The sequence below is a fragment of the Orbicella franksi genome, chromosome 1 (genome assembly GCF_964199315.1).
Source record: "Orbicella franksi chromosome 1, jaOrbFran1.1, whole genome shotgun sequence".
NCBI lineage: Eukaryota > Metazoa > Cnidaria > Anthozoa > Scleractinia > Merulinidae > Orbicella > Orbicella franksi.
Window position 1 is genome coordinate 33,462,426 of NC_138145.1, and position 16,647 is coordinate 33,479,072.

The 16,647-nt window shown below is 38.6% G+C and overlaps 2 protein-coding genes across 3 annotated transcripts in view; one reads left to right on the forward strand and one right to left on the reverse strand.

The window, feature by feature from the left end:
- LOC145479389 (uncharacterized) overlaps positions 1 to 16,647 on the reverse strand; it is a 90,136-nt gene that overhangs the window by 16,746 nt on the left and 56,743 nt on the right. The gene's annotated exons all lie outside the window — the stretch shown is intronic.
- Positions 9,111 to 15,937, forward strand: LOC145479781 (uncharacterized). Its single transcript, XM_081458233.1, has 2 exons — positions 9,111 to 11,350; positions 11,711 to 15,937. The coding sequence occupies exon 2, from the start codon at positions 13,588 to 13,590 to the stop codon at positions 14,029 to 14,031; it is 444 nt and encodes a 147-aa protein (XP_081314359.1). The 5' UTR covers positions 9,111 to 11,350; positions 11,711 to 13,587; the 3' UTR covers positions 14,032 to 15,937.

Genomic DNA, 16,647 nt, shown 5'->3' on the forward strand with positions numbered 1-16,647 from the left:
ATTACTTTGGGCCAATCTCCTAACCTTACAAGAGGATAACCAGTATACTGTACAGAACTTAATCGAGTTGAAGAGTTCATGCTTAGCTGACAGATTGCTGACAATGAGGAAGGAGCTCGTATTATTTGAAGTTGTGCCACAGATGAAATACTCCTTAACAGAACCAACATACTACCTACACACCCTGAACTAAGTTTTAACTGATTCGAAAGCGAATGGGTTTCCTGACAGGCTATTAAAGAGGTGCCTGAAAAACAAGACTAAACCAGACAGTTACAAGAGGGGCTACTGGGGTTTGTGGTGCTTTCTTTCATGAAGGGTGCATCTGATTGCATGGGTCACATCCTCCGAAAATTTAACATTGATCCAACCTTTAGTCTGGAAATAGCATTCGGTCAAATATTGAGAGCCCAAGTACCGACCAACGATCAACTGAATCCAAGGAATCATATAAAAAGCGAGGTGTTGTGACTGCTCATTCAGCTGCATCAGGGGGACCTAGTGCTCGTGAAGCTCACATGGAGCTCAACATGATCCAGGCTGCACAAGTGGTGATCAAACAACATGCTGCATTCATGTGTCCCAACATTCACTCAAGAGACACCCAGATCCTCGAACGATGTGTGACCAGCTACCACAAGAGGTTTTTCATGGAGTTGTGGCACTTCACTCTGTGCAACGATACCATTAATGAAGGGAAATTCACTGCCTTTCACTTACATGTGTAGCATAAATTCAAAATTAAAAACGACAGTAAACAGCTGGCCTGTAGCACGAGGAGTAGTGAACCTTTATTACATTATAGCTCAGAGGAAGGTGCACAGAAGCCACTGAAGATTTTGTACACAAAAACAGATTGGTTTATGTAAATTTCTTCAAAATGTCTTTATTCGTCATGGTACTGGCAACAGTATTTTCAGTCTTTGTGAGGTGTGGATGGAAAAAATAGAAGTGGTCCAGCATAGTCTTCACAATTTACCCTCGAGAGCTGTGCAATGGAAAGGATGGTGTCAAAGAAGCTGGGGGATAGTAGTGCACAATTGTTCCGACAATGGAATAAACTTTGCTGGAGCAGAGAGAGAAATGCAAGATGCCCAGCCAATCTTGGATTTCTCCACAACATGGAGTGTTGTGGCACTTTAACCGACCTGCTGCACCCGACTTTGGTTATGGGAACAGCTACAGAAGTCTGTTAAAAGAACAGTAAAGGCTTCAGCTGGAACCCAACGTATCACAGAAGAGACCCTCCTGATATTCATGACTCAAGCAGATGTCCTTCATAAACAGCAGACCATTGATCCATGTCAACAATCAGTAACTGGTCATATGAGTTCAAATGAAAATATCCCACTAGATGAAATTGATGAAATTTGAAGTGTTTGGATAGCCAATGAAACACTGTCTCAAGCGTTTGATATTATTTTGTCAACTGAAATAAAAACTATGCAGTAAACAGTGAAATAAAATCATCAAAATCTATGCTAATTAAGACCGGGTATCCAACCTCCTTCACAGTAGTGATTTTCTTTGTTTTAACTTGATGAATTACTATGAGTTTGAGAAGTACTAATGCAGCTAAATGTAATTTAGGCAAAGTTAAATTCAAAACAATGTTGCTGGCCAGCAGCTTCTTGTAGGAGGATTGTGTGTCATTCACCATCACTAGACGTAATTCACCATCACTAGACATAATTCACCATCACTAGACGTAATTCGCCATCACTAGATGTAATTCACCATCACTAGACATCATTCACGGTCACTAGACATAATTCACCATCACTAGACATCATTTACCATCACTAGACGTAATTCAGTATCACTAGACATAATTCACCATCACTAGACATCACTCACCATCACTAGACGTCATTCAACATCACTAGACATCATTTACCATCACTAGACGTCCTTCTCCATCACTAGACATTATTCACCATCACTAGACATCATTTACCATCACTAGGCGTCATTCAGCATCACTAAACGTTATTCACCACCACTTCGTCTTTCATGATCACCAGACATAATTCTCCATCACTAGACGATATTCACCATCATTACACATAATTTACCATCACTAGACATCATTTCCCATCACTAGACATTACTCACCATCACTAGACATTACTCACCATCACTAGACGTAATTAACCATCACTGGACGTAATTCACCATCACTAGACATCATTCACCATCACTAGACATCATTCACCGTCACTATGTGTCATTCACCATCATCAGGCGTCTTTGACCATCACTAGATATCATTTACTATCACTAGACATAATTCCCCGTCACTTAAGACATCATTGACCATCAGTTAAGACATCATTTACCATAAGTAGACATTCTTCACCATCACTTGACATAATTCACCATTACTGGACATCATTCATCATCACAAGACACTATTTGCCATCATTCACCATCATGATCATCATCATTCATGATCTTAGATTTGCATGAGTGGATGACCAGCAATAAATTTCTTTTGTTGTAATGCAAAACTAAAAGAAAATTTTAAGAGTCCACGCGGTTTTGGGGGATGCTAGTTTGACCTTTATAGTTAAGCTCATATGAGTATATTTTTTAATGCCCTGCCTCTTTTGTAGAGAGTGGTTGTAACACGAGCCGCAGGTGACTGTTTTTCCTACAATTCTTTCAGATGAATTCCAATCATGTCCTCTAATGTTCGAACAAATGCCTTTTGACCATACAAGAGATGGAATTAATCTGGCCGCTCAAACATTCACTGATCTACTAAATGAAATACCTTCAAGTTCTCTCAAATTAAACTGCCAAAAGAAGACTTGTAAAGAACAACACTCAAAGAAATGGTTTGCCCAAGAATGTTTCCAACTGAGGAAGACTTTGACCAAGCTATCTAATAAAAAAACATAGAAATCCTTATGATGAAACTCTTAGGCAAGGTTACCATATGGTTTGCAAAAAAATTAAAAAACTTATCAAATTCAAGAAAATCAAACTACTTAACTCAAAAATCGATAACCTAATTAAACACAAAGGAAAGCACGCACTTTGGAGCTATTTGAAATCACTAAATGAAACTGATAAAAATGTTACAAAGGGTATGCTGGAAACAACCACTAACAAACTATATATGATCATTTTCAAAATTTGCATTCAAAATCAAAACCTTCAATATTATCTAAATTCAACCTGTCTGTTCTGAACAACAACTCAGCCTTAGAACAACAGAAAGATGATCAAATCTATCTAAATGACCCTATTTCTCTCGATGAAATTGAAACTACAATAAAACTTTAAAACCTGGAAAAGCCCCTGGTCCTGACAGAATACAAAATGAAATGCGCAAAACCAGCTCTCAGCCCCACTTAAAGTCCGGAATCTGCAAACTGTTTAACCATATCCTCACCAATGGGTACTTTCCACAACGTTGGTGCGAGGGTGTAATAACTCCCATATTCAAATCTGGAGACAAACAAGACCCAGCAAATTATAGTGGCATATGTATAAATACGTCAATGCCTAGGAAAACTTTTCGGTGCTGTCCTCAATAACCGACTGAAAAATTTTGTAGGGGACCACAATATCTTACACAAAGCTCAAATTGCCTTTGTGTTAAATCATTGCATGACTGACCATAACTACGCCCTTAGAACTCTAATTGATAAATACCTCACTCATACAACCAAATGCAAACTTTACACCTGTTTCATAGGTTTTAAAAAGGCCTTTGATTCAGTATGGCATGACAGTTTACTTTGCAAATTACTCAGATACAAAATTGGAGGAACATGTTATGACCTGCATGATTAATGTTCTCTATTCCAAAACAGAATGATCCATTAAACACGGTTTCCAAAGAAGTAAATTCTTTGATTACCGTAATGGTGTCAGACAAGGCTGCAACCTTTCTCCAATGGTTTTCAATCTATTTAAATGAAATCTCTTTCCTGCTTGATACACAAGACACCGACCCACTATTATTACCAAACGGTTCATCCCTAAATTACCTATCATATATGTCGACTAATAGCTGCTTATGTTCATTTATGTATGGTTTCAGACAGTCTCTTGCAATTTGATGAAACATATAAATATACATACACATATATTTCTATTACTATTGTAATTACATTTATAATGGGTAATACCATGTACTTATATGGCAATACTGAAAAAAATTGTTGTTGTTGTTGTTGAGTGCCCTCGTCACTTCCTTGAGTGCTTTATAAAAGAACAAAGTACAGTCAAGGCTTTTTTATTTGTTTTATTATTATAAAGTTTACTTGCATTTGAAGAGAAATATTATTCTTAAGTTGCGCCGAATAATGCATAAGAGTGTACGTGTTTGTGTCAACATACTCTTTTGTTTTACTGTTCAAAGAGCTCTAGCATTCCTTCAATTGTACAAGCACCACTCGTCTTATTAATTTGAGTAGAAATTCTTCTTTTGCTTTCAGAAAAATGCGAGATTTAGAATTATCAATACGCAGCGCCGGCACACCAAATGCCAGATGATGTCGATGATGGTGAGAGTATTATTTACCTTGGGAGTGTTCATATTCTATAGGGAAGGCAGCTATGCCGATTTTACATTTTGAATTTGGTGAATGACGTCTAGTGATGGAAGATGATGTCTTGTGATGGTGAATGATGTCTAGTGACGCCGAATGACGTCCAGTGACGGTGAATGACGTCTAGCGATGGTGATCGTGAGTGACATCTTGTGATGGTGAATGACATCTAGTGATCGTGAAAGACTTTTAGTGATGGTGAATGAAGTTTAGTGACGTGGAATGACGTCTAGCGACGGTAAATGATGTCTAGTGATGGTAAATGACGTCTAGTGATGGTCAAGGACATCTAGTGACGGTGAATGATGTCTACTGATGTTAAATGATTCCTAGTGATGGTGAATGATGTCTAGTGATGGTGAATGATGTCTAGTTATGGTGAATAATGTCCAGTGATGTTGAATATCATCTAGTGATGGTGAATTATGTCTAGAGATACTGAATTATGTCTAGTAATGGTGAATATTACATTGTCTAGTGATAGTGATTGATGTCTAGTGATGGTGAATTACGTCTAGTGATGGTGAATGATGTCTAGTGATGGTGAATTGTCTAGAGATACTGAATTATGTCTAGTAATGGTGAATATTGTCTAGTGATGGTGATTCATGTCTAGTGATGGTAAATTATGTCTAGTGAAGGTGAGTGATGTCTAGTGATGGTAAATGATGTCTAGTGATGGTGAATGATGTCTAGTGATGGTGAATGATGGCTAGTGATGTTGAATGGATGCCTAGTGATGGTGAATTATGTCTAGTGATGGTGAATGATGCCTAGTGATGGTGCTTGATGTCTAGTGATGATGAATTACGTCTAGTGATGGTGAATGATGTCTAGTGATGGTGAATGATGTCTAGTGATGGTGAATTACATATAGTGATAGTAAATTATGTCTACTGATGATGAATTGTGTTTAGTGATGGTGAATGATGTCTTCTGCTGTTGAATGATGACTACTGATACTGAATTACGTCTAATGATGGTGAATTATGTCTAGTGATGGTGAATTACATCTAGTGATGGTGAATGATGCCTAGTGATGGTGAATTACATATAGTGATGATAAATTACGTCTAGTAATGGTGAATTATGTCTAGAGATGCTGAATTACATCTAGTTATGGTGAGTGATGTCTAGTGATGGTGAATTACGTCTAGTACATGTAATCGTGAATGATGTCTATTGATGGTGAATGATGTCTAGTGATGGTGAATTACTTCTAGTGGTGGTAAATGATGTCAAGTGATGGTGAATGATGTCTTGTGATGTTGAATGATGACTAGTGATGCTGAATTACATCAAGTGGTGAGTGATGTCTAGTGATGGTGAATGACGTTTAGTGATGGTGAATGACGTCTAGTGATGGTGAATGGCGTCTAGTGATGGTAAGTTATGTCTAGAGATGCTGAATTACATCTAGAGATGGTGAGTGATGTGTAGTGATGGTGAATGACGTCTAGTGATGTTGAATGATGCCTAGTGATGGTGAATGATGTCTAGTGATGTCTATTTAGTGATGGTGAATGATGTCTAGTGATGGTGATTGATGTCGAGTGATGGTGAATTATGTCTAGTGATGGTGAATTACGTCTAATGATGGTGAATGGTGTCTTGTGCTGTTAAATGATGACTAGTGATGCTGAATTACGTCTAGTGACGGTGAATTATGTCTAGTGATGGTAAATTATGTCTAGTGATGGTGAATTATCTCTAGAGATGCTGATTTACGTCTAGTAATAGTGAAGGATGTTGGCTTACGGTACTTTGCGAAACGAAAATATTGTAAAAATATTGAATGGGGCAAACAAACATTGATTGCAAAACAGGTGTAAGTCAACCCAGGTTTGCATGGTGCCTGACAGGAAATGAAGAGTCTTTTCTAATTTAAGCACGAAGTTATCCATAGAATAGAACAGTTGGTGCGGCATTTTAGTTAAGAAATTTGCATAAACGGTAAGCAGCTCTTTTAATTAGCTGAACACAGATCTCTCAAACAGACACCTGGAAAACGAAACGCAGACCACTCGAAAATGCGTATAATCTGTGTAAAATGGGGTTGACTAGCCTAAAGGACTTCTACGGTTCATGACATTTGTAGATTTGCTGTTCTCTGTTCGGTCACTCGACCTTTCTTGTCGCTTCACTTGTGTTCATGAAGGCATGTCATGTTGTGTAATAAGGAGGAATTTTAAGTGGAGTTGAGCTGCTAGATCGTGCTATGGCAAATTTTTATAACTCATAGGTCTGCATGGTTTGAGGGTTTCCAATAGCTTTGGTGGGATGTGGGATTTGGCTTTTATTCGCGGTGATATTTGGGATTTGAGCAGAAAACGGAGGCGGGAAGCGGGAATTACAATTACTAGCAAGAGTGGGATTTTGTGTTTTTATGGGGTTGGGATGCGGGATTCGCAAGGGGAACAGAGTGGGATATGGGATTTCAATTCTTACGTGACCACATAAATTGTTATTGACCAGCGCAAAAACCACAAGCTGGCAGAAACGAACCTTTTGTGCATATAGCTGCGTCAGGTTTCAAGTAATGAATAGCAACAGCTCTGTACCCTGTCAGGTTCTCTCAAACGTATCCATTATCGCTTGACCACGTTAGTATCATGAAACTGTATGAGGTCTTTGAGTCCTATTGCAATCATTTGTGTTGACCTCCGACATCAATGACATCTGCCCATTTCCAACATTTTTGACGCTTGTGTCTGCAATCTTGGCCCCCCGATCCTTTCTAGTGTTTCTAGTCTTTTGACCTTTTCCAGAGCGCTTGCCTTGTTTTGTGCAGGATGGCCACACCGAATGGCGGTGATAGTGATTTACTGAACGAAGTATGTAACATTACGAATTGCGTCACCATATATTACGAAAAGGATTTGCGAGCAGGAATGCCTCCATTCGGAAAGAAAAGTTCTGAGCCCAGATTTAAAGGAAAGTGAAGACACTGAAAGCTTTGAAAGGAACTGTCAATTGTGTTTGCAGGCCATCTCTTGAATCTGGGATTGAACAATCATTTCTTTCACTGATACGTGGACAAAAGAAAAAAACAGTAAACCGTTTACAGAAAGAAACGTTATAATGATTTGTTCTTACTTATCTGCTAGCCATTATATTCTTTTGTGATCTTTTATGCGATGCCTATTTTTAAAAAGTTTCTGTGTTAATAATTAAATTAATTATTAAATTAATAAGTTAATAATTAACGCAGAAACGTCTTTGAAAAGTGGGCGGGATCGGGATTTCCAGGCAAAAAAGGGCGGAATGGCGGGATTAGCAGGAAAAAATGGGCGGGAAAGCGGGATCTGAGAACCCTATTGTGGACCCTCTGGTTTCCGCTGTTATCTGCATGGCGACTCGTTGAGTTTGACACCTCTGTAATTCGCCATGTGTTTATGCATTGTTTAGGCTTATTTCAAGGAATTAGTTTCATTTCAGGAATTTGCTTTTGAGGGACAAAATATGAAATCTATCGTGAACGCGTTGCTTACTTGCATTCTACATTGTGACGCCGCACCCGGCTTTGATTAGAACTGTTTGCAAGCACAGTAGGTAGATCCTTATCCCAGATATCATATTTGCTCTGTACGATTTCCTTTGGAGACGCCGTAGCTTTACTTTGAGAAAGCTATACGTTTGTCTAGAGACATTCTTATGTTTCTTGCAGCTATCTGATCGAGCTTATGTTTCTCTTGCTCTATGTATAGGTTTGATCCTCCTTTGGTTGTTCTGGCACCACATGATTCAAATGTAGCTGTTTACGCCCAAGTCCTGCTGACTGTCTTTTGCGTGTTTTATATGCCATTGTTCGGCTTAGTTCAGGCAAGATCATGGTTTCGATCCTCCATGTGGATCTCATCAGTTGCCGGTATTTCTAACTTCATGCTTAAATTAGAAAAGACTCTTCATTTCCTGTCAGGCATCACGCAAACCTGGGTCGACTTATACCTGTTTTGCAATCAATGTTTATTTGCCCCATTCAATATTTTTACAATATTTTCATTTCGCAAAGTACCATTTCGCAAAGTACCTTTTCGCAAAGTAACTATTCGAAAAGTACCGTTTCGCAAAGTACTGTTTCGCAAAGTACCATTTCGCAAAGTACCGTTTCGCAAAGTACCATTTCGCAAAGTACCGTTTCGTTTCGTTTCGCGAAGTACCATAAGCCAAGGAAGTGATGGTGAATGATGTCTAGTAATGATGAATGATGTCTAGTGATGGTGAATGATGTCTAGTGATGATGAATAACGTCTAGTAATTTCATCTGGAATGTATTACCAGATGAAATGAAATACGAAAAATCCATGAGAGCTTTTAAACAGAAATTAGAATCTCTCAATCTCTCTATCAACTTTTAGACTTGTAATCAAGATTTATTTATACATACTTAACATATCATATTTAATATATTGATGTAAACTTGTATTTATATATTTAAAAAAAAGATCCTAGTTGTAATTATTTCACAGCTTTTGGGAAGAACAAAAGTGCAATGTTTTGTAATTTTTTGATCAGTCACCGTGGTTAAATAAAGTTTTCTATCTATCTATCTATCTAGCTAGTGATGGTGAATGATGTCTTGTGATGTTGTATGATGACTAGTGATGCTGAATTACGTCTAGTGATGGTGAATTACATCTAGTGATGGTGAATGATGTCTAGTGATGGTGGATGATGTCTTGTAATGTTGAATGATGACTAGTGATGCTGAATTATGTCTAGTGATGTTGAATGATGACTAGTGATGGTGAGTGATGTCTAGTGATGGTGAAGGATGCTAAGTTATGGTAAATGATGTCTACTGAGGGTGAATCACATGTGGTGATGGTGAGTGATGGATTATGATGCCTGTTGATAGTGAACAGTGTCTAATAATGTGAAATGATGTACGTTGATGTCTAGTGTCCTTTAGTGATGTAAAGTTATGTCTAATGACTTGAAATAATGTGTAGTTCCATATATGGTGGTGGGATTTTTATGAGGTTTCTCCATTTGGTGTATATGGGAAACAAATTTATTATCGATTCGTGGGAATTAGAATCAAGGCAGACTTCCATGAGCAGAAAGCATTTGTAAAGTGTTGTAAACGTTTTGCTTGTTGCACGTTCAAACATCTAAGGAAAAGTTCTAGTTGCCCTACATCTAAATTCTGGGCATTTTGAGGGAGCAGGGATAAATATTGCACTGTAAACATGTGAGCAGGAACTCCACTACGAAGCAATGTGGATGTTTATTTCGGTGTGAGCCAGATTGCAGTAATCACGGTGTAACATTTCTTTCGAGCATTTTTTGTGTAGTGGTGTAATATCGATAGGATAATCTGAAGTATTTCTGTATTTCTGGACTCCATGTTAGTAAGGATTTCCATTTTATGCAGTGCTGCGACCCTTCTGTTTGCACTGAATTAACTGACAGAGTTAAATATACAGAGTTATAGCATGTTTTATGATGAGAACTGTAGGTACGGCGCTTTTCTGTTACGTTAGGTTGAGGATTTTGCCTGTCACCTAATAACTTATTACTACAAGAGGTCTGTTGCAGTTTCAGAGAAAGCATCTGGCGTTATTTACCAAAGTGAATAGTGGATAGTTCCATCTGCAAAATTGAGAATCATCACCATCTCTTTGGTCCATATTTGATACTAATAATTTTTGTTTTTGTTTCTTCATAATTATCCTCAGACATTTGTTTTGATCTTCTAGACTTGACTGTTTAAATAATTAGGGCCCCATCAAGTAGTTGTGATAGAGATTGCACAGGACGTTTGACTTCACTTCATACTTCATTTTGTTGCCCTTTCCTGATCTAATTAGTCCCTGGAACAATGTTGTTTTGCTGCCTCTGAAAAGGTTTTCAAACAGTTTATGGTCCTCTATTGCACCAAGAATTGCCATTTGAGGCAAGTACTATAATTAAAGACTGCATTCATCTGACTTTATGTTAGCCTTTCTTATTGTCTTATTTAATTATTGTCCTTTCATTAAAGGAACTAGCTTCTGATTGACAACATGCACTTTAGGCCAAATTCGATGTGCTTAATCCTTACTCATCTCGATGCCTTTAAGAAATAAAACAAATATCCCTTGCACTTGATACAACTTCTTAATATTCTCCAAAGCCTTGGAGCCAAGTATCAAAATTGACCTAATTCAACATTGCGGAGGTTCTGTTGACTCAGGTTTGTCCAAGCTACAGTCAATTTTCTTGATAAATGGTCATTTTGCCTGTCTACCTCATCACTAGCTAGCACACACATGCAGGTAACATAGCTCATTTGCCTTCTCTGGGTCTATTTCATATCTCCCTTTGCAGATGAGTGTATGGCAGCCCTATTTTGATATCCAGAAGTATGACAGAGTTTTCTTCCACCACACAAATAATACTGATGTTTATCACCAGTACAAATTATGCCAAAGGTTAAGCATGTGAGCAGAAGCTGCTTTCTTTATTTCCACAGCCCAAGAAATTGTAAATTTTAAGCTTGTAAATGAAATACCTCAATATAATAAAAGTTCACATTGAGTCTGTGCCCAGCAATTCCATTTTGGGCATTCCCATGCAGAGGCTCAAGCAGGAAAATGCTTTCAAATTTATTTTGAGACTTCAAACTGGTACTGAACAGTAAGGAATGGAGGTTTCCAAAACCTTTACTATCACTGCATTATTGAAACATGCAAATCTTGTTGAGTGCTTTGTAACTGCCTTCAAGTTTCATGATTTAAATCACTTGTAGAAAGTCTTCAAACTCAACATATCACAGGGAATTAAATCATAACATAAATGTGGTGTTTCATAAAAAAAAATAAAATGGCAAGATCACGTTACCACTAGAGAGCTCCTTGAGAAGGCAGAGACGAAGTTCCTTAGTGAAGAGGTTAAGAGGAGAAGATGGAAGATGATAGGGCATGTCCTACGACAAAACAGAAACAGCCATACCAACATAGCCCTATCATGGACACCTGAAGGAAAAAGGAAGAGAGGAAGGCCTAAGACCACCTGGCGAAGAACAGTTGAGAGAGAGAGGAACAGCGCAGGATGGCATACATGGGATGAGGCAAGAGCTGCTGCAGCCAACAGAGAAAATTGGAGGCATTCTGTGGAGGCCTTATGTGCCACGAGGCACAAAGAAGCTAAGTGAAGTGAAGGTGTTTCATAAGTAAATTAAGATGGATAAAACTGTAGATGGAAAAGCTTATTTAACATAAGCTCAAGTTTAAATATCCAACTCTGAACAGTTTGGAAATATTTAAAAGACTTAAGCTTACATTCGGAGGCTTCGCTATTTTCAACAGAAATTAGAGAAGAATAATTGCAAAGGAAATCTTCTCTTATGTCAGTGTGAAGATTGGAGGTAATGACCTTTAAAATTTCCGCAGCAAAATAAAAGCAGCCTACAATAGTTATCTTCCTGATACAGCAACCAAGAATGTGAAATTCACCACGCTCAGCTGGAAAATGTCAGGCTGAAACTTGTTGCTAATCTGACACAAAGTTGTCCCTTCATTCCCTTAGACCTGATTGTCTCAGAGCTGTTGCTAAAAAGTACTAAGAGCGAATAAAAAAATGATACAATTGAAGGCAAATCCTGGACAGAAATGGCAGCAAAACATGTTGTGGTTCTCTCATGTCATGTTCGCATTTTACACATGCTTGCTACAGTTCTCAAATGACTGACAGATTTCTTTTCTGGCGCGATCATAGAAACCAGAAAAGCAGTGAGATCAAAGATAGCTGCCAGCCTCCCCCCCCCCCCCCACCCCCTTATTTTAGGTTTTTGGCAATGAAAATGATGCATTAACATTCAAATCCAATCAATACACTTATTGGCTGAATATCCCGGAAAATGCACAATTTTTTTAAATTTCCTGGGGGGGGGGGATACCACCAAACCTCCTGGCAGGATGGGACCTTTGGCCCCATATTTGTTAGTGGATGGCCACTCATGGAATCCTGGCTAAAAGCCTGCTTCTGGGAGCGTTTCAAGTGTTCAGACTTCGTCATGCTGAAGTAAACTTGTAGTCTTTGGCAAAAACAACATGTAATCAAGGCTCCGCTATTCGATGCGAGGTCGAGTTACATCTAGTCATACTATTTTGAGGCTTGAGTGTTCAATAACAATCTTGCAACAAACGTAATCAGACAAACTCTTATCAGATCCACAGTGCGAACTCTTGCAATCTTTGGTGTTTACTGGTCTGGGAAGAACCGCACCTTTGTAAAGAGCCCCATAGAAGAGCACCACACAGGTAATGACTAAGGGAAACTAAGGGAAATGACTAAGGGAAACTCAAAAAAAGATGGATATTTGTACATTTGATTATTCAATAAGGGTTAGTGCACCTAAGGGTTATGAATGATCATGCAGGGTCAACTTTGACTCAGCCTGTAGGGAAACCATTTTCTCATAAAAATGCTTAATAAAGTTACCTCAGGGGTGGGTTGTCTCAGGTACCCGAGACCACATAAAAGGAGCCTTAGATGAGCGCTCAAAACTATTTGCTCCATGCACGAAATTTTGTGGTGGTTTAGAATTACAGCCATAGGCATTGAGACAAACTTTGCACTTCGTTATTTTGTTTTTCGGTCAAATTATATTTTAAAAGCAAAGGTTTTGTAAAGCATAAACAAGTAACAATTAGTGATAAGAAAGAATAATGTTTCGGTGACATCAGGACACCATTTTCAAGTTCAAATGCAAAAATATAAACTGCCTTTACTTCGGTGGAGGATACACGTTGAGGGAAGGCAAGAACAAGGAGATGGACGTCAATGAGCACATACTAAACATCTCATCGTATGAATTATCTTTCTTTCAAGAACTGGTCCTACGTCGTGGCTTGAAATTTGCCTTCCTGCAACGGGTATCCTCCACCTAAGTAAAGGCCAGCTTCGAAAAAGCATACTGGAGGCTCGAGCCCAACCTGAAGACCTCAAAGATCTTTCTGCTGCAACCCTACAAACTGTAGCACTTAACTAAATCCACTGAAGAGGCCCTAAGCCCCCCAAATCACTCCTTAAAGCCATGACCCAGTTGAAACGACAAGATGATATTGTCATCACAAAACCAGACAAAGGTTCAGGGGTAGTTGTCATGGATAAGCCAGAAAATCTATGCTTGTTATCAGAGGCATCCATAAATGACGCAACTAAATTTAGAGTGGTTGATCCAGAGAGGCTGAAGACTAGAGGCAGACCACCTAAACATTACCTCCCACTCCTCCAAAAGGAGAAAGAGCTGGAATCCATTGCCAATAGAATTCTACCAAAGTCGACAGCTGATTCTGTGCGACCCACAGGCTCCTGGCTAGCACACTTGTATGGGTTGCCCAAGACCCATAAAGAACGCCTAGCTATGCCTCCCATCCTATCTGCCACACAGACGTACAACTATGGATTGGCAAAATGGTTAGAGGAGAAATCACAGCCTTTATCCTATAACCAGTACACCATAACTGACGTTTTTTGAGTTTGCGGACGAAATTTGTCAACTGCAGATCAATAGTGGTGATATTCTAGTGTCGTATGATGTTTCCTTGCTATTTACCAACGAGTCCTTAGAGGAAACAATACAGATACTCGATGATAAAGCGTTTGTGAATAACTGGTTCAATGAAACACACCAGTTGAACCTCAGCAAAATAGACCGAGTAGATCTTCTCAAAGCATTCACCAAAGACCAACTGTTCCAGTTCAATGGACAACTTTACGAACAGACTGATGGTGTTGCCATGGGCTCTCCACTCAGGCCACTACTCGCTTATGTCTTCATGGGAGCCATTGAAGAAACTCTGGTTCGTGAAGGTAAAATGCCTTCATTTTATAAGAGATATGTTGACAACACTTAAACTATAATGCCTGACACAGCATCAGCAGCTACCTTTCTTCAAGTGCTCACCAACTGCCACTCATCAGTGAAGTTCACCATGGAAAGAGAGAGTAATGGTCTGCTTCCTTTTCTAGGAATCCAAAGTCTACATAAAACCTACTAACACAGGTCTTTTGCTCCACTACCAGAGCCATGTTGACATGTGATATAAACGAGGACTTTTGAAAACCATGCTTGACCGTGTATATTGCTCAACATCGTGCTGGTCGTATTTTTCTGAAGAATGTGACCATCTGACAGCAGTTTTCTCCCGGCTGAAATATCCACAGCACCTTATCAACTCGACAGTCAAGTCGTTTATCGCCTCTAAAGTTGAAGACCTGCAACCAAGACCTGCCCAAAGAGAGAACCCAACAGTTTGAATAGTCTTGCCCTTCAAAGACCAGGATTCTGCAGACTTGGTCCATAAACAGCTGAAAGACCTGAGCTTGAAGACCCACACTGTCATTCAACTCGTTTTTGTTAGTGATAAGATCCAGTGAGAGCTAAAAGTGCACGGGATTAAACCACCTATTGTTAACCAACAACGCGTAATTTATAAATTTCAATGTGACTTGAGCGATGCAAGTTTTGTAAGTTATGTGTACAGCCAACGCATGGCTCAACACACTAAACAGTCTTCTTCCACTGGCAAACACTTCAATAACGAACACTTTATTGCTCCAAAAGACGTGTACAGACATTTTTCTGTTCTCAGGAAGTGCTTGAATAAGTTCAATTGTTTAGTGCATGAAATGCTGCTAATTAGAGAATTAACACCATCTCTCAATGTCCAGTCAGACTCAATCCAAGCAAACCTATTTGGAATGCGTGACATTTCATATGTAATTACGAAGTATGTTAATCTTGAGTGAATTTTCTGACAGTTTATCTTTTTGCATTTGAACTTGAAAATGGTGTCATGTCACTGAAACATTGTTCTTTCTTATCGCTAATTTTTACCAGCCATTTAGGACAAAATTTGCATTTCTTCACCTGGGTATCACCCCCCCCCCCCTAATCTGTATCACTTTTAAGTTTCCTTTTTTCAGGTTTACTCAATGTTGAAGGCTGGAAAATATCGAATAAATGCTTTTGTGTAGACATGATCTGACAAATGACAAAATGGTGCCTCAAAGGACATACCATGATGAATGCAGAGATATTTGGGCAGGGCCCTCCAGACCCAGTTTCCCAACTAGTCGGAGCTTTTTTCCTGGACCCCAAGGATGCACTTTGCCAAAAAACTGTGCATCCTTTTCATTTTTTGTGTGGATAAGACACACACCCATGCATTGATGGGGACTCTGAATATGTAACACAAATGCAGGTCAATTATTATTTCCATACCCTATTTCAACTGAGCAGGAATGGGATTGTTGTGAATAGTGTGCCAAATGTAGATGCAAAAACAGTTGGCCTCCATCAAATATTAAATAAATGGACACAACAAAACAACTATATTACTCCACATTAAAATCCTGCATATAAATCTAACCTAGACATTTTGAAGTATAGCACATTTATAGAAATAAAGACTTACTTTTTGATGTTTTATTCAGTATTAAGCAGGAATCAATCTTACTTCTTATTAGCTTTTACTTCAGTCAGCTGATCAATTTTAATTAGGAATTAATCTTATTCATTTATGCTGCACTCAGTATCAAGTAAGAATCAGTTTTGTCAATGATTTATTTAGTATGTAGAAAGAGTTATCAATCTTAGTCATGAATTGATGCTGCACTCAGGTATCAAGGAGATGTCAATTTTACTCGTTGGCATTGTACTCAGATCGAATCAAGCAGAAATCTTCCAGTATCTTTTAAAAATAGGTCTGCAATGCGAACATATGTCTAGTGCAGGGTGGATACTGGGAATTGATGGTTTACATGCAGATATTGTTTTGCCCTGAGAAATTTCTCGTGGTTAATGTAATTGTGGGTTCTAAACATATGTTTGTATTTTGTTATTATTCATTATTATTTTGGGGTTGAAAAGCCTTAAAAGTATTGTAGTGTTGTTTGCTCCATGCAGGTGTAAGAAATGGTTTTATCAATAACAGCTCAAGGTCATTGAAAATTTTTTATGCAAAGTGAAATATCAGGTGTTTCTTTCTCCCACTTTTATACTTTGTGCTTTTTTATTTCGTCATTTTCCCTTGCCCCCACTAATTTTTTCTAGATGCCATACTGACAAACATGTCCCAAAATGAACTTA

Excerpts from the sequence above, each read along its gene's own strand:
- LOC145479781 (XM_081458233.1), top strand. The coding sequence starts at position 13,588 with ATGACCCAGTTGAAACGACAAGATGATATTGTCATCACAAAACCAGAC.